The sequence below is a fragment of the Oncorhynchus mykiss genome, chromosome 21 (assembly GCF_013265735.2).
Source record: "Oncorhynchus mykiss isolate Arlee chromosome 21, USDA_OmykA_1.1, whole genome shotgun sequence".
NCBI classification, from domain to species: domain Eukaryota; kingdom Metazoa; phylum Chordata; class Actinopteri; order Salmoniformes; family Salmonidae; genus Oncorhynchus; species Oncorhynchus mykiss.
The window spans coordinates 27,601,446-27,619,765 of record NC_048585.1 but is presented as its reverse complement, the minus strand read 5'-3'; the positions used below and the strand labels follow the sequence as shown (position 1 = coordinate 27,619,765).

At 43.2% G+C, this 18,320-nt stretch overlaps 1 protein-coding gene across 1 annotated transcript; it reads left to right on the top strand.

Annotated features, from left to right (window-relative positions):
• Positions 1 to 1,855: 1,855 nt before the first annotated feature.
• On the top strand, positions 1,856 to 18,007 carry LOC110500175 (patatin-like phospholipase domain-containing protein 2). Its single transcript, XM_021577377.2, has 9 exons — positions 1,856 to 2,582; positions 5,512 to 5,744; positions 6,042 to 6,107; positions 13,170 to 13,379; positions 14,964 to 15,024; positions 15,226 to 15,414; positions 15,604 to 15,736; positions 16,182 to 16,301; positions 16,431 to 18,007. Exons 1-9 carry the CDS (start codon positions 2,396 to 2,398, stop codon positions 16,660 to 16,662), a joined length of 1,431 nt encoding a protein of 476 aa, XP_021433052.1. The 5' UTR covers positions 1,856 to 2,395; the 3' UTR covers positions 16,663 to 18,007.
• The last annotated feature ends 313 nt before the right edge of the window (positions 18,008 to 18,320 follow it).

Sequence of the window (18,320 nt, the reverse complement as noted above, 5' to 3'; positions counted from 1 at the left end):
AGGATACAGCAGAGCTCCGGGAGCAAAAGTTCCTGTGTGAGCTGGCCTTTCTCTGTGACATCTCGAGCCATCTCGATGCGCTGAACCTGCAGCTTCAGGGGCGGGGGCGCAACATCACAGACATGTACGCTGCAGTGAGGGCCTTCAAAACTAAACTGTGCCTGTGGGAGAATCAGATGCTGCAAGGAAACCCTTGCCATTTTCCCTGCTGCCAATCCATAAAAGCGCAGATCTCTACCGCCGTGTTCCCATGCGCACAGTTTGCTGAAAAACTCAGTGTTCTCGCCGCTGAGTTTAGCCGGCGATTTGCCGACTTCGATGCCCAGAAATGCAAGTTTGAACTGCTTAGTAATCCCTTCGCAGTTGATGTGGAAAATGCACCAACCAACATCCAAATGGAGCTGATTGAACTCCAGTGCAACGACACGCTGAAGTCAAAGTATGATGCTGTGGGCGCCGCACAGTTTCCACGGTTCATCCCTGACACAATGCCTCAGCTCCGCACCCAAGCTGCTCAGATGCTCTCCATGTTCGGCAGCACTTATCTATGCGAGCAACTTTTCTCCTCGATGAAGATGACCAAAACAACTCACAGGAGACGTCTGACTGATGAACATCTTCGCTCGATACTGAGGATTTCTTCAGCTCAGAGCTTGAGCCCAGACATTGATGAACTAGCATCCAAGAAGAGATGCCAGGTATCTGGCTTGGGCACATCAGATTAGACCAGTGTGCAATAATTAACGTTTTCTTGATGCACTTTTTCTTGCTACAAGGCATGGGCTTGAATGGTTGATTGATTTATTATCATTTTATTTGTAAAATTATTAGCCAGTGGAAAAGTTTATTTTGGTATTTAAATCAGAAGGCTGCAAATAGAAAAGAGGCATACACATAAAATAGCCAACCGAATCGTTTCTAGTCATCTCTCCTCCTTCCAGGCTTTTTCATTTTTGAACTTATATGGTGATCACATATAAACTTTTATTGTAGTACCACGACAACCGGCAACAAAGTTTGTCTTTCAATCACCCACGTGGGTATAACCAATGAGGAGATGGGTACCTGCTTCTATAAACCAATGAGGAGATGACTTTCAGCGCGATCGGCTACTGACCATTGCAAAACAGTGTGTTTTAATCAGTTATTTGGTGACTTCAATATTTTTAGTATAGTTTTATCTAAAAAGGATAACTTTTTAATTGTTAACTATTTTTATTTTTATGAAATTTACTGAGTAGGATGGTCCTCTCCTCCCTCTGAGGATCCTCCACTGATACACCTAAGACCCTGCATTCTCAAGTCTACAGCATGCTGCATCTCAGGGTAGTGAGGGTACTGCACTAATATATTGCATAGCATCAACACATGCTAATATTGTTAACCTGACTTGGGATATGTGACAATCCATATGTCGCTACATCTGAGGGAGAAGTAGGCCTATTTGGTCACAAACTCTATCGGGGTGGTTTGCATGTCTGCCTCGCTCTCGGCCATCCTCAAAACGGGCACCAAAAGAAAATGTCTTTGTAATCAATTCAAAGGCTATAATTAGATTTGATTTTAGAGCGATTGTATGGCTTGGCTAGGATGTGATAGTGCACGAGCGAAGAACGCCTTGACCTTCAGGCTTCAGCCAATCACATCGTTGCAAATTGATGTAATTGGATGCACTCATGTGATGCGTGCACCCCCTCCTCAGCATCAGCACCAGTTCGCTGTGGCGGGGTAGTCTCTGTAGCTAGTCTCTGTAGCTAGTCTCTCACTAGTCTCTGTAGCCGGAAGAGGAATGCCTTCAAGCATACATGAAGCATTCAAGATGATACAGGTAGGCCTGTTGTTCTTGGAAGATCAAATCAACAGATTAGGTTTTTCAATATACGTGAATGGTATCATGAGCCAATGGAATGCTCCGGTTGTTAGCCTGAATGGCTCAAATCTGTTAATAATGAAGTTCGACTTGTCACACAAATAGCAGGCAGGTGAAATAAATATAGATTTGAACAGAATATATTGGAATAGAATAGACACGAATAGAATGCATCACTCTCATGTGTTACCGATGCATAATGTGGGGGCGTGGCTCCACCTAAAATAAGACTCAGCCTCCTTATTCCGATTGGCCAGACCAGCCCTGTTCTAGAACCGGGAAGTTATGGAAAGTCAGCGCTCCGGCGATTCTCAATACATCTCTTTGTATTGTCTCTTTGCACGTTACACAAGAGGAGTAGACTGAGTAGTGTGTGCTAGTTTGAGCCGTCCTCTTTCGGAACTGTTGTTGACATTCAGTAATGAAGGGAACTTGTCAATGACTCCAAGGGTAAACATTTTGGAGTGATTATTACAAGCGCATTACCAAAACTTCTAGGTCCTCGCCAAGGACTGTCCACCCGGTATGTTCGACCTAACGAAGGAATGGAATCTGTCGTTCGCCGGCTGCGGGTTCCTGGGGATTTATCACATCGGAGTGGCCAGCTGCCTGTTGGAACAAGCGCCCTACCTTATCAAAGGTGCCACCAAGATTTACGGGGCTTCGGCCGGTGCCCTAACCGCCTCGGTGCTCGCCAGCCAGGCATCCATAGGTAGGTATACTATACCCTACACTGGCCACTTGAGTTCACCACAGCCTGTCATCAGTGGAATGCCTGGATGGGGACTTTCACGCAAAAGAGGCAGACTGGTAGCCTAGGCCTCTCCTTCATGTGTTTAGGCAACTTTAGATTAGCAACTAAATTACATTTAAATAACAATCACTTGTGGCCTTGATACATGGGGTAAAAATATTTAAACAATGCTTAAAACTTTGCTCTTATGTAATAGATAGGTGGTTATACTGGGGCTCCTTTGTAGCTCAGTATAGAGCATGGCGCTTGTAATGCCAGGGTAGTGGGTTCAATTCCCAGGTCAACACGGACATAAAATGTATTCACACACGACTGTAAGTCTCTTTGGATAAAAGCATCTGCTAAATGACATGTATTATGTAATAAACTACAAATGATGCATAATTACATAATTACATGGTCAGAGACAAATGCCTGCCTGTGTATAAGTACGGTAGCCTACCATTGTTAAATGCCATCTGAGTCAGTTATAGGACCTTTGGTCTTTTGGTCCTCTGGATCAGAGGCCTCCCAATGGTACTGATTGATCTTGCTGACTAAGGGAAACCCCAATCACGATTAAGAGCAAATAGGCCCCTGTGTGACATAGAACGTGACATGGAAAGCACTTAGGTGAGTCTCTGTGTGATACCATGCCTCTTTCACTTTCTTTTATACCTGATAACCTTATGGTGAAGAGACAAAGGACTGGGGGACTGTAAGTGTTCCAATTGTGTCTTGTCTAAATGAGAGAGAGAGAGAGAGAGAGAGAGAGAGAGAGACAGAGAGAGAGAGAGAGAGAGAGAGAATGCTATTTGGCCCTAAACAGAGAGTACACAGTGGCAGAATACCTGACCACTGTGACTGACCCAAACTTAAGGAAAGCTTTGACTATGTACAGACTCATTGAGCATTACCTTGCTATTGAGAAAGGCCATCGTAGGCAGACATGGCTCTCACACTGCCCACAAAATGAGGTGGAAACTGAGCTGCACTTCCTAACCTCCTGCCCAATGTATGACCACATTAGAGACACATATTTCCCTCAGATTACACAGACCCACAATTATTTTGAAAACAAACCCGATTTTGATAAACTCCCATATCTACTGGGTGAAATCCCACAGTGTGCCATCACAGCAGCAAGATTTGTGACCTGTTGCCACAAGAAAAGGGTAACCAGTGAAGAACAAACACCATTGTAAATACAACCCATATTTATGCTTATTTATTTTCCCTTATGTACTTTAACCATTTGTACATTGTTACAAAACTGTATATATACATAATATGACATTTGTAATGTCTTTATTGTTTTGAAACTTCTGTATGTGTAATGTTTACTGTTAATTTTTATTGTTTATTTCACTTTTGTATATTATCTACCTCACTTACTTTAGCAATGTTAACACATGTTTCCCATGTCAATAAAGCCCCTTGAATTGAGAGAGAGAGAGACTTACTGAGTGAACAGTCAACAAAGGGGTCATTAAGAGTCAAAGGAAAGCACTGGATTGTTGTGAAAATTGCCAGATGAAAGATATAGGTTACCGTTCATGACCTCAGTTTTTATAGGGTTACATGTTTCACTGTCACGCAGTGACTCCCAGGTGTTCCGCTGATAAGACTACCTCGGTATGTTTCTAATCACCTGATCTTCTTTACTAGAACTCTGTCTGTGAGCATAAAACACTTCAGATCCATTCCATCCAAGTGTAGATCAGATGAACACAATAAATAAGGGAAACCAGTGGATATTTTTTTTTTTGTTGTGAGCTTCGGATCACTGTTTAAATCAAATCAAATCAAATGTATTTATATAGCCCTTCGTACATCAGCTGATATCTCAAAGTGCTGTACAGAAACCCAGCCTAAAACCCCAAACAGAAAGCAATGCAGGTGTAGAAGCACGGTGGCTAGGAAAAACTCCCTAGAAAGGCCAAAACCTAGGAAGAAACCTAGAGAGGAACCAGGCTATGTGGGGTGGCCAGTCCTCTTCTGTCTGTGCCGGGTGGAGATTATAACAGAACATGGCCAAGATGTTCAAATTATCATAAATGACCAGCATGGTCCAATAATAATAAGGCAGAACAGTTGAAACTGGAGCAGCAGCACTGCCAGGTGGACTGGGGACAGCAAGGAGTCATCATGTCAGGTAGTCCTGAGGCATGGTCCTAGGGCTCAGGTCCTCCGAGAGAGAGAGAGAAAGAGAGAATTAGAGAGAGCACACTTAAATTCACACAGGACACCGAATAGGACAGGAGAAGTACTCCAGATATAACAAACTGACCCTAGCCCCCCGACACATAAACTACTGCAGCATAAATACTGGAGGCTGAGACAGGAGGGGTCAGGAGACACTGTGGCCCCATCCGAGGACACCCCCGGACAGGGCCAAACAGGAAGGATATAAGCTCAGGTGACGCACCCCTCCCAGGGACGGTATGAAAGAGCCCCAGTAAGCCAGTGACTCAGCCCCTGTAATAGGGTTAGAGGCAGAGAATCCCAGTGGAAAGAGGGGAATCGGCCAGGCAGAGACAGCAAGGGCGGTTCGTTGCTCCAGAGCCTTTCCGTTCACCTTCCCACTCCTGGGCCAGACTACACTCAATCATATGACCCACTGAAGAGATGAGTCTTCAGTAAAGACTTAAAGGTTGAGACCGAGTTTGCGTCTCTTACATGGGTAGGCAGACCGTTCCATAAAAATTGAGCTCTATAGGAGAAAGCCCTGCCTCCAGCTGTTTGCTTAGAAATTCTAGGGACAATTAGGAGGCCTGCGTCTTGTGACCGTAGCATTAGTTCCGTTGAGAATCAATCTTCCTTTGAATAGAAAACATTGTCCAATTCCTCCCAATGGAAGGCCCTAACACAACTGACAGACTGTCCCTCCTTGCCTCCCTTCCTCTAGCTAAGTGCTGTGAGGATGTGATCGAGACTGCCAAGGAGGCCCGGAAACATAACCTGGGTCCCCTCCACCCTTCCTTCAACCTGGTCAAGGTCATCAGGTCGGGCCTGGAGCGCGACCTGCCCGCCGATGCACACACACTCGCCTCCGGGAGGCTGTGTGTGTCACTCACTCGCGTGTCTGATGGACAAAACGTCATCGTGTCCGAGTTCAAGTCCAAGGAGGAGCTCATCCAGGTCAGTGTCCTCACTCAACCCACCTGGGCTGCTATTCACAAAACATATCCGAGTAGGAGTACTGATCTAGGATCGGTTTTGCCACTTGAGACCTGATCGCAGATCAGTACTCCAACAATGAAACACATTGTGAATATGGGCCTGATGGGAGTTTTTCCATATCCCACATTTATCCCATACATATCCCAGACATATTTGTCCTTTCAGCTCCTGGCCTTGCCATTGACTGTTTACATTAGTTGTATGAAGTGTAAACTGGGTTGGACTGTGTAACATCTCTCTCTGGTGTGTCTACAGGCGCTGCTGTGTAGCTGTTTCATCCCCATATACTGTGGCCTGATCCCCCCATCCTTCCAAGGAGTGGTAAGTGCCCAAGGCCCTAATGCCTCAACTGCTTTCTTACATTTCCTTGAACACGGTTTCCTTATTTTCTAAGAAAAATCAGCAAATGTTGGACTGAGTTTATGGTCTTTAAGATGCCTTTATTGCTCAGGTCATAGTCATAAGGAGTCTGTCTGTCTGTCTGTCTGTCTGTCTGTCTTTGCGTACACATTCTTGTACTTTTTTATTTGTCGATCTACCTTACCCTAGTAGCTAATCAGCCCGAGAACCATTTCCCTTGGCAGGCCAGTGGTGTTTTATATACTTCCCGACTGGCTTCTGGCCTCAGCAGATTGGGACCAGAGTCCAGGGTGGCTCCATTCTAAACTGAGTCACTAGGACATAGGAGCACAGTCCTCCAAAACATCAACTACCATATAGCACTGACCAATTTATGCAGCTTTTTCTCTAGTATATTTCACTGCTATCTGCTCTTGTTATTCTTGAGGGCATATAGCTGCTATCTGGGCATGTCTCTGGCTCAGTGCCAAAGTATACATCCATAGAACATAGGCAGAACACACTAGATTGTCCAATAAATATAGGCTATAGTTAGTGTGTCCTATAGTCGGGTGAGTCAGGTTCACAGATAGCTATTTAGATATCCTGTTTAAACTCCTCCACCCCTGTCCAGTCAATTCAATTCAATTCAATTCAATTCAAGGGCTTTATTGGCATGGGAAACATGTGTTAACATTGCCAAAGCAAGTGAGGTAGACAACATACAAAGTGAAAATATAAAGTGAAAAACAACAAAAATTAACAGTAAACATTACACATACAGAGGTTTCAAAACAGTAAAGACATTACAAATGTCATATTATATATATATATACAGTGTTTTAACAATGTACAAATGGTTAAAGGACACAAGATAAAATAAATAAGCATAAATATGGGTTGTATTTACAATGGTGTGTGTTCTTCACTGGTTGCCCTTTTCTCGTGGCAACAGGTCACAAATCTTGCTGCTGTGATGGCACACTGTGGAATTTCACCCAGTAGATATGGGAGTTTTTCAAATTTGGATTTGTTTTCGAATTCTTTGTGGATCTGTGTAATCTGAGGGAAATATGTCTCTCTAATATGGTCATACATTGGGCAGGAGGTTAGGAAGTGCAGCTCAGTTTCCACCTCATTTTGTGGGCAGTGAGCACATAGCCTGTCTTCTCTTGAGAGCCATGTCTGCCTACGGCGGCCTTTCTCAATAGCAAGGCTATGCTCACTGAGTCTGTACATAGTCAAAGCTTTCCTTAATTTTGGGTCAGTCACAGTGGTCAGGTATTCTGCCGCTGTGTACTCTCTGTTTAGGGCCAAATAGCATTCTAGTTTGCTCTGTTTTTTTGTTAATTCTTTCCAATGTGTCAAGTAATTATCTTTTTTTTTTCTCATGATTTGGTTGGGTCTAATTGTGCTGTTGTCCTGGGGCTCTGTAGGGTGTGTTTGTGTTTGTGAACAGAGCCCCAGGACCAGCTTGCTTAGGGGACTCTTCTCCAGGTTCATCTCTCTGTAGGTGATGGCTTTGTTATGGAAGGTTTGTGAATCACTTCCTTTTAGGTGGTTGTAGAATTTAACGGCTCTTTTCTGGATTTTGATAATTAGCGGGTATCGGCCTAATTCTGCTCTGCATGCATTATTTGGTGTTCTACGTTGTACACGGAGGATATTTTTGCAGAATTCTGCGTGCAGAGTCTCAATTTGGTGTTTGTCCCATTTTGTGAAGTCTTGGTTGGTGAGCGGACCCCAGACCTCACAACCATAAAGGGCAATGGGCTCTATGACTGATTCAAGTATTTTTAGCCAAATCCTAATTGGTATGTTGAAATTTATGTTTCTTTTGATGGCATAGAATGCCCTTCTTGCCTTGTCTCTCAGATCGTTCACAGCTTTGTGGAAGTTACCTGTGGCGCTGATGTTTAGGCCAAGGTATGTATAGTTTTTTGTGTGCTCTAGGGCAACAGTGTCTAGATTGAATTTGTATTTGTGGTCCTGGTGACTGGACCTTTTTTGGAACACCATTATTTTGGTCTTACTGAGATTTACTGTCAGGGCCCAGGTCTGACAGAATCTGTGCATAAGATCTAGGTGCTGCTGTAGGCCCTCCTTGGTTGGTGACAGAAGCACCAGATCATCGGCAAACAGCAGACATTTGACTTCGGATTCTAGCAGGGGGAGGCCGGGTGCTGCAGACTTTTCTAGTGCCCGCGCCAATTCGTTGATATATATGTTGAAGAGGGTGGGGCTTAAACTGCATCCCTGTCTAACCCCACGACCCTGTGTGAAGAAATGTGTGTGTTTTTTGCCAATTTTAACCGCACACTTGTTGTTTGTGTACATGGATTTTATAATGTCGTATGTTTTACCCCCAACACCACTTTCCATCAGTTTGTATAGCAGACCCTCATGCCAGATTGAGTCGAAGGCTTTTTTGAAATCAACAAAGCATGAGAAGACTTTGCCTTTGTTTTGGTTTGTTTGGTTGTCAATTAGGGTGTGCAGGGTGAATACATGGTCTGTTGTACGGTAATTTGGTAAAAAGCCAATTTGACATTTGCTCAGTACATTGTTTTCATTGAGGAAATGTACGAGTCTGCTGTTAATAATAATGCAGAGGATTTTCCCAAGGTTACTGTTGACACATATTCCACGGTAGTTATTGGGGTCAAATTTGTCTCCACTTTTGTGGATTGGGGTGATCAGTCCTTGGTTCCAAATATTGGGGAAGATGCCAGAGCTAAGTATGATGTTAAAGAGTTTTAGTATAGCCAATTGGAATTTGTTGTCTGTATATTTGATCATTTCATTGAGGATACCATCAACACCACAGGCCTTTTTGGGTTGGAGGGTTTTTATTTTGTCCTGTAACTCATTCAATGTAATTGGATAATCCAGTGGGTTCTGGTAGTCTTTAATAGATGATTCTAAGATCTGTATTTGATCATGTATATGTTTTTGCTCTTTATTCTTTGTTATAGAGCCAAAAAGATTGGAGAAGTGGTTTACCCATACATCTCCATTTTGGATAGATAATTCTTCTTGTTGTTGTTTGTTTAGTGTTTTCCAATTTTCCCAGAAGTGGTTAGAGTCTATGGATTCTTCAATTGCATTGAGCTGATTTCTGACATTCTGTTCCTTCTTTTTCCGTAGTGTATTTCTGTATTGTTTTAGTGATTCACCATAGTGAAGGCGTAGACTCAGGTTTTCCGGGTCTCTATGTTTTTGGTTGGACAGGTTTCTCAATTTCTTTCTTAGATTTTTGCATTCTTCATCAAACCATTTGTCATTATTGTTAATTTTCTTCGGTTTTCTATTTGAGATTTTTAGATTTGATAGGGAAGCTGAGAGTCTCTCTCTCTCTCTGGTTGTCTGCTGTACATTGTGTACCATTCTGTCTCTGGGGAAGAACGGGCTCAGAGCCGAGTTTACATTGTGACTTAACACATTAACACTCATACCTGTCGTATGCCCCATCTCTCTATATAGACGTATGTCCCATCTCTCTATATAGATGAATGCCTTATCTCTCTATATAGATGTATGTCCCATGTCTCTATATAGATGTATGTCCCATGTCTCTATATAGATGTATGTCCCATCTCTCTCTCTCTCTATATAGATGTATGTCCCATCTCTCTATATAGATGTATGTCCCATCTCTCTATATAGATGTATGTCCCATCTCTCTATATAGATGTATGCCCCATCTCTCTCTCTCTCTATATACAGTGCCTTGCGAAAGTATTCGGCCCCCTTGAACTTTGCGACCTTTTGCCACATTTCAGGCTTCAAACATAAAGATATAAAACTGTATTTTTTTTTGAAGAATCAACAACAAGTGGGACACAATCATGAAGTGTAACGACATTTATTGGATATTTCAAACTTTTTTAACAAATCAAAAACTGAAAAATTGGGCGTGCAAAATTATTCAGCCCCTTTAAGTTAATAGTTTGTAGCGCGACCTTTTGCCACATTTCAGGCTTCAAACATAAAGATATAAAACTGTATTTTTTTTTGAAGAATCAACAACAAGTGGGACACAATCATGAAGTGTAACGACATTTATTGGATATTTCAAACTTTTTTAACAAATCAAAAACTGAAAAATTGGGCGTGCAAAATTATTCAGCCCCTTTAAGTTAATAGTTTGTAGCGCCGCCTTTTGCTGCGATTACAGCTGTAAGTCGCTTGGGGTATGTCTCTATCAGTTTTGCACATCGAGAGACTGACATTTTTTCCCATTCCTCCTTGCAAAACAGCTCGAGCTCAGTGAGGTTGGCTGGAGAGCATTTGTGAACAGCAGTTTTCAGTTCTTTCCACAGATTCTCGATTGGATTCAGGTCTGGACTTTGACTTGGCCATTCTAACACCTGGATATGTTTATTTTTGAACCATTCCATTGTAGATTTTGCTTTATGTTTTGGATCATTGTCTTGTTGGAAGACAAATCTCCGTCCCAGTCTCAGGTCTTTTGCAGACTCCATCAGGTCCATTCTTCCAGAATGGTCCTGTATTTGGCTCCATCCATCTTCCCATCAATTTTAACCATCTTCCCTGTCCCTGCTGAAGAAAAGCAGGCCCAAACCATGATGCTGCCACCACCATGTTTGACAGTGGGGATGGTGTGTTCAGCTGTGTTGCTTTTACGCCAAACATAACGTTTTGCATTGTTGCCAAAAAGTTCAATTTTGGTTTCATCTGACCAGAGCACCTTCTTCCACATGTTTGGTGTCTCTCCCAGGTGGCTTGTGGCAAACTTTAAACAACACTTTTTATGGATATCTTTAAGAAATGGCTTTCTTCTTGCCACTCTTCCATAAAGGCCAGATTTGTGCAATATACGACAGATTGTTGTCCTATGGACAGAGTCTCCCACCTCAGCTGTAGATCTCTGCAGTTCATCCAGAGTGATCATGGGCCTCTTGGCTGCATCTCTGATCAGTCTTCTCCTTGTATGAGCTGAAAGTTTAGAGGGACGGCCAGGTCTTTGTAGATTTGCAGTGGTCTGATACTCATCCCATTTCAATATTATCGCTTGCAGTGCTCCTTGGGATGTTTAAAGCTTGGGAAATCTTTTTGTTTCCAAATCCGGCTTTAAACTTCTTCACAACAGTATCTCGGACCTGCCTGGTGTGTTCCTTGTTCTTCATGATGCTCTCTGCGCTTTTAATGGACCTCTGAGACTATCACAGTGCAGGTGCATTTATACGGAGACTTGATTACATGATGGCCCATCTCTCTATATATATGTATGTCCCATGTCTCTATATAGATGTATGTCCCATCTCTCTATATAGATGTATGTCCCATCTCTCTATATAGATGTATGTCCCATCTCTCTATATAGATGTATGCCCCATCTCTCTATATAGATGTATGTCCCATCTCTCTATATAGATGTATGCCCCATCTCTCTATATAGATGTATGTCCCATCTCTCTATGTAGATGTATGTCCCATCTCTCTATATAGATGTATGCCCCATCTCTCTATATAGATGTATGTCCCATCTCTCTATATAGATGTATGTCCCATCTCTCTATATAGATGTATGTCCCATCTCTCTATGTAGATGTATGTCCCATCTCTCTATATAGATGTATGTCCCATCTCTCTATATAGATGTATGTCCCATCTCTCTATGTAGATGTATGTCCCATCTCTCTATATAGATGTATGTCCCATCTCTCTATATAGATGTATGTCCCATCTCTCTATGTAGATGTATGTCCCATCTCTCTATATAGATGTATGTCCCATCTCTCTATATAGATGTATGTCCTATACTAGGCCTATTGAGACACGTAGGTCATGAACAGTCATGAATGGGACATTGTCTTTCAGTCATGAATGAATTTTGAAAAGCATATCTGAGTGCATGAGTTTGCACTTTTTGCCAGTTGACTGAGCATGTACTTTTTCAGAATACTGTACATACTATTTATTTAAACGTTTCTTGTGAAGGTGATGCGGTTTCATTTGAACTAGATTTCATCACTGGACTACATTCTCGTAACAGTTGGTTTTGACACTCTGATAAAGGAAAGATAGTACATTCTTTGCCCTCAGCCCTGAACTCATTGCCAACCTCTCTGCCAAATTGAGTCTTGATCATGTGTCACGATTGTTTAGAGATGGATTGGACCAAGGTGCAGCGTGGTAAGCGTACATGTTAATTTATTTAAATGACACCGAAAAAACAACAAAATACAAAAACGAACGTAACTCTACATGCCATGCAGAAAGCAACTACACACAAACAAGATCCCACAATCTAAGGTGGGAAAAAGGGCTGCCTAAGTATGATCCCCAATCAGAGACAATGATAAACAGCTGCCTCTGATTGGGAACCATACTAGGCCAACAAGGAAATAGAAACATAAATTTGCCCACCCAAGTCACACCCTGACCTAATCAAATAGAGAATAAAAAAGGCTCTCTAAGGTCAGCTGTGGAACTGGCACATCATGCTTTGGAACTGGCACTGATATCCTTTTTCCCCCTCAGATGTTCTAAGCCTTTTACACTGGAAAAGGATGAATTCATTTTGAAATGTTAGAGGGTAGCATCTGAACTTGAAATAGAGCTGCATCGGGTAATTACATAAGACTAGTGTAAAAATGTATTAATTCTCCAAATAGTGATGTCAGATTGTTTGGTCATGAGTTGGCATTGTGGAGAAGCTGGCTAAGGGGAAATCTTGTACTGACATGCCTAATATGCCCTCAAGAGGGGAATGTTTCCCTGAATAGGTCGTATCGTATCATATTAGATTTCAGTGATAACCGAGTTGGGTTATAAGTGACATATTTTTTAGCAGAAGATAAGCGGAGGAAGTCAACAACAAATATTTTAAGTATATAAATAGAGATGTAAGAACAGTCATCTCTGTCAGCCCTGAGACATCTTGACCACAGTATGCCCGGGGTCTTGTTCTGTGGAGAGGCTGTGGTCCTGATGTAAGTTGTGCATGGTTCCAAAAACACCCAAGTATTCTCACTTTCGCTCTCCCTCCTCCCTCTCTCCCCCCTCTTCTCTCTCCAGCGTTATGTGGATGGGGGGATCAGTGACAACCTTCCTCAGTCAGAGCTGAAGAACACCATCACCATCTCTCCGTTCTCAGGCGAAAGCGACATCTGTCCCCGGGACACCTCCTTCAACATCCACGAGCTTCGTTTCACCAACACCTCCATCCAGATTAACCTGGGCAATATGTACCGCCTCAGCAAAGCCCTGTTTCCCCCAGAACCCAAGGTAGGGCGACCGCTATGACTGCTTACCAATGCGTTATGAGTAACGGATGTGAAACGGCTAGCTTAGTTAGCGGTGGGCGCTAAATAGCGTTTCAATCGGTGACGTCACTTGCTCTGAGACCTTGAAGTAGTAGTTCCCCTTGCTCTGCAAGGGCCGCGGCTTTTGTGGAGCGATGGGTAACGATGCTTCGTGGGTGACTGTTGTTGATGTGTGCAGAGGGTCCCTGGTTCGCGCCCGGGTATGGGCGAGGGGACGGTCTAAAGTTATACTGTTACATATACATAGCCCCGGGAAGACGTTTGAAGTCCTTTATTTAGGCCCTGTCCCCGAAGGTAGGATGGAGGATCAGGATGCCCTTTAGTCCCATTCATCAGATGGGTTGTTCATGACTACTTGTAAATAAATGCCTTATGTATTGGTTATGTGTTGTGAAATCCTTATTTAGGTACCCTTGAAACATTCTATACATTTCTGTAGGAGAGTGTAGTAGTCTGGTATGGGAGACTGGACCCCTGACCTCCCACTGTCCTATTCCCTGATTGTAAACTCCAACTCCCCCATTTCACCCCCTACCCTATCTCCTCTTTGGACTCTGCCTCCTTCCCTTACCCCCCATACTTCCTATCTGAACTTTGCCCTCCCCTGTCCCTCCCTAACTCCACAGTGATCAATGCTGGCATGACATTATTGGCTTTTGTCCTTGTTGAATTGCATTTCCTGTATTGCACATTCTTCTTCACTGTCTGGATAATAACATGGGAGTCAACTTTTAGCGTAAGGTGAACTTTGCCCTCTTTGAGGTTGATCTGTGTCTCTTGGTTCAGTTTTCGCTGTGTTGTCATTGTTGCTGCAATCCAAGATCTGACACTGTCTTTTCCCTCCATGTGTGTCTGGAATGTTGTGTTTTCTGGAATTTGAGGATTATGCCGAATCCCACAGACAGAGCCATGTGCAGAGGCCCTACTTAGAAAAGGAAGTGTGTGTTTCTCTTGACTCTGCCCACCTTTGACATAGTGTTTAAACATGACATGCACAGACACACACAAAGAACACTCCACCCTACCTTTTCCCTTACGTGTCATAGTGTGTAACCCACCCTGACTAAATTCACACATACTGTAGGTCGTGACACTGTGACGTTAGCTATCCACATACCTCTCTCCCTGTTGCTTTGTTGTTGTAGGAACACAGAATAAGGAGTAGCCAGAGAACAGAGAGAACTCTGCCACGTTGACCTTTAACCCTTAGTCAAACACTTCCTGGATTGTTGTCCATCCACAAATACAGGAGCCTGTTGCACAGGAGGGTTCTGGCTGATATAAGTCATTCCCCTCTGTTTTATGTGGTTATATACAGCTGTACTTGTGTAATACGGTTGTTAACTGTCAGCAATAACATGATTGCTAATCGGTCAGTGGTAGTGATAGTTATAAGTAATCACATAATGTGAGATCATGCTCTGTATCGTGTGTGGGTGGGTATATCTAAGTCCTGATGATCCTGTGATATGATTATTTATTCAATCTATCTCTTGCATATGATCCCCTACCTCAATAGGTATGATCTATGTGTTTTCTTTGACAGGTCATGGCAGAGATATGTCAGAGTGGCTACAAGGACACCCTTCGCTTTCTTGAGGAGAACCGTGAGTATTACTATGTTGCCTTTGACAGTAATAGTGGGCTGTGCTAAGATCATAAGCTACTGTGATATACAGTACATGCAGTGAGCATCAATGATGTACAAGGGTTCAACATGAAGTATGGAGTAAACCTGCACTTATTTATGGGGTAATATTTTATTGTTGTGTCGCAAAGATGATGAATTATATTGTTTATGATGTCAGATCTGCTGAAGCTGGAGTGTCCGACTGCCGGCCCCAACCCATCAGAAGCCATACACACCTGCTGCTGCAAGCCCATCGCCATGGAAACCACTAAGGACTGGATGCTCCGGCGGCTCCGCCTCCTGAGGAAGCGGCACTGGTGGCTGGACGAGCAGATTGTTGACAACCTGCCTACCCAAATCAAAAAAGGTAGATGGGAAGTTAACCTAGACTCGGATCTTTTCTGCTCCAAGCTGTTAGAAACTGTTGTTATCTAGTTAACATTGTGTTGTCACCGCTCTGTTGTCAGTGACTTGTGGCTGTTGTGTGTCTCTGAAAGTGATCTGAGGCTGTGCCCGTATCAGCAAAGTGTGACATATTGTGTCTCTATGACTGTAGTGTTCTGTGAGGCGTGCCAGCAGAAGCCTGGTCTGTATGCTCAGGTGTCTGAGATGCTGCCGGTCAGAGTGGCCTCCTACATGCTCCTGCCCTGCACACTACCTGTGGTATCAGCCTACTCAGTGGGCAAGAGGTAAGACGACATCCAACACCACCAGTGCTACCTACCACTAACAACCCCTCAATGAACTCAACGCGGTCACAGTAGCTCAAACAGCAACCAAGGATGACAACACTAATGCAAACAAATCAGCTACTAAACCCTGAACTAGCCTTTAGCATAACTAGCCTTTAACATACAGCAGCCAATACCTTCAAATTAGCCCTGACAGCAACCACTGACAACAAAGTAGTCTTTAAAGCAGTCATTAGCCCACCACATCAACAAAAATAGCACTGTGAATGTAAACAAACTAGGAACACAAACAGGTTTCCTACTAAACACAATCCATTTGAATGTGCTGCACACGCCACCTAGTGGGCAAGTCAATCCACCACAGGAATACTTGAGAACTGGCCCCCACAGTGGTACATTACAGTACATCGACTTGCTGTGTTGTCCCTCTCCTGTGCTCCAGGATTGTGGAGTGGATCCCAGAGGTGCCTGCAGACATGCGTTGGTTAGCTGGGGTGGCTGGGGATGTGGCTGGGAGCTTGTACAGACAGGCCTGGAGAGGAGCGCCAGTAGACATAACCAGGTGAGAGACATGGAGTTACTACTACTGGGTTATATTATGTATGGATGGATGGAGTCTACTTGTAGATTTGCATGTCTGTCATAAAGTATGAATAAAGTCTAATGGCCTTGTGTGTTTTTATTTTTGCAGTGATGGTTCCCTGAGGAATTGCATGAGCCTGCCCCCACCCATGGAAAGTGACGGACAAAGGGAGAGAAACGGTCACCTCGCCGGGTTCGCTCTCTCTGCTCTTGACCTCCAAAGTCAATACTGGAACATCCCCACCGTCCCCTCTCCCCGCCGCCCCACCAGCCCCCTCATGCCCAGCCCCTCCCCACGACAGATCTGCTTCTTTGTTGGCTCGCAGGACGAGACTGACTGACAGTCCCATCCACCAATGAGAGGACACTGTGACTATGAAAAAAATATATGATAGGACAGTCCAGCTCAAGATCCCTCCCACAGGGCCTGTCTATAGGCTATAGGAACTGTGAAGGGTGGTTTGGGATGGACAAAATATGGTAATGTGATCGAATAGCTTTGGAATCCAGAACTGTTGCTATAGACACACTAATGACTCAATCATGCCTTTTGATCACTCCACCATCCATATTTCATTCTATTGTACCACATTGGAAAACAATTTACCAGCTCACCACCAAAGACCTCTGCAAGTGAATTCTTTTTTGGAATTACACATTTTATAACTAACAATGTCTAGTTTTTCCAGATAACTTGTTGTCACTACAACTCTACCTACCTACCTACCTACCTAGAGGAGGCTGGTGGAAGGAGCTATAGAATGACCTGCTCATTGTATTGGCTGGAACGAAATCAAACACATCAAACATATGGAAACCATGTTTCACTTCGTTCCATTAATTCCATTCCAGCCAATATAATGAGCCTGTCGTCATATGGCTCCTCCCACCAGCCTCCTTTGCTACCTACCTACAGACAGTACACAAGAGGTTGGGAGCGCCTTAATTGGGGGGACGGACTCGTGGTAATGGCTGGAGCGGAATTAGTGGAATGGTATGAAATACATCACATGGTTTCCATGTATTTGGTGCCATTCCATTATTATGAGCTGTCCTTCCCTCAGCAGCCTCCTTTGCAACAGTACCCACCTACCTGTGTTCAGTTAAATGTAGAATTCATTCCTAACGGACTGTTGACTTGAGTTGACGTTGACTTCCTTGACTATGAGCTGTGTGTTTTCCTGACTACTATTAGACAGGACCCTTGAACTATTATGAGGACCCTTGAACTATTTTGATGAGCTGTTAAGTCAAGAAAATTGAGTTACAAAACCATGGTGCATCTGCAAAAATCATTCTGAGGACTAAGATGTCCAGTTTTTGGGAAAATTTCTTATTTTAAATACATTTGACATTTTTGCCAGATTTTTAAATTTTTTTACAGCAAATTCTCTTTACGAAAACCCATTCGGGTTAAATTCTCGGGTCATTTTATTTTTTTAAAAATCTTTAGAAATACAAATGTATATAAATAAAACACAAATACAAATACATAAATACATACAATACATATGTTGTTTGTCCATACATCATACAAATTGTATACTAGTTAAGGTTTACATTAAACTATACTATTTATAATTAAAGTTCAAGTAATAGACACATCTCAACATCAACTGTTCAGAGGAGAATGCATGAGTCAGGCCTTCATGGTCGAATTGCGGAAAAGAAACCACTACTAAAGGACACCAATAAGAAGAAACTTGCTTGGGCCAAGAAACACGAGCAATGGACATTAGACCGGTGTAAATCTGTCCTTCGATCGGATGAGTCCAAATTTGAGATTTTTGGTTCCAACTGCTGTGTCTTTATGAAACGCAGAGTGGCTGAACAGATGATCGCTACATGTGGGGTTCCCACCATGAAGCATGGAGGAGGAGGTGTGATGGTGCATTGCTGGTGACACTGTCAGTGTTTTATTTAGAATTCAAGGCACACTTAACCAGCAATGCTACCACAGCATTTTGCAGCGATACGCCATCCCATCTGGTTTGCTCTT

Excerpts from the sequence above, each read along its gene's own strand:
- LOC110500175 (XM_021577377.2), top strand. The coding sequence starts at position 2,396 with ATGTTCGACCTAACGAAGGAATGGAATCTGTCGTTCGCCGGCTGCGGG. Across the intron at positions 15,025-15,225 it reads TCGCTTTCTTGAGGAGAACC|ATCTGCTGAAGCTGGAGTGT; the intron begins GTGAGTATTACT and ends TTATGATGTCAG. Across the intron at positions 15,415-15,603 it reads GCCTACCCAAATCAAAAAAG|TGTTCTGTGAGGCGTGCCAG; the intron begins GTAGATGGGAAG and ends CTATGACTGTAG.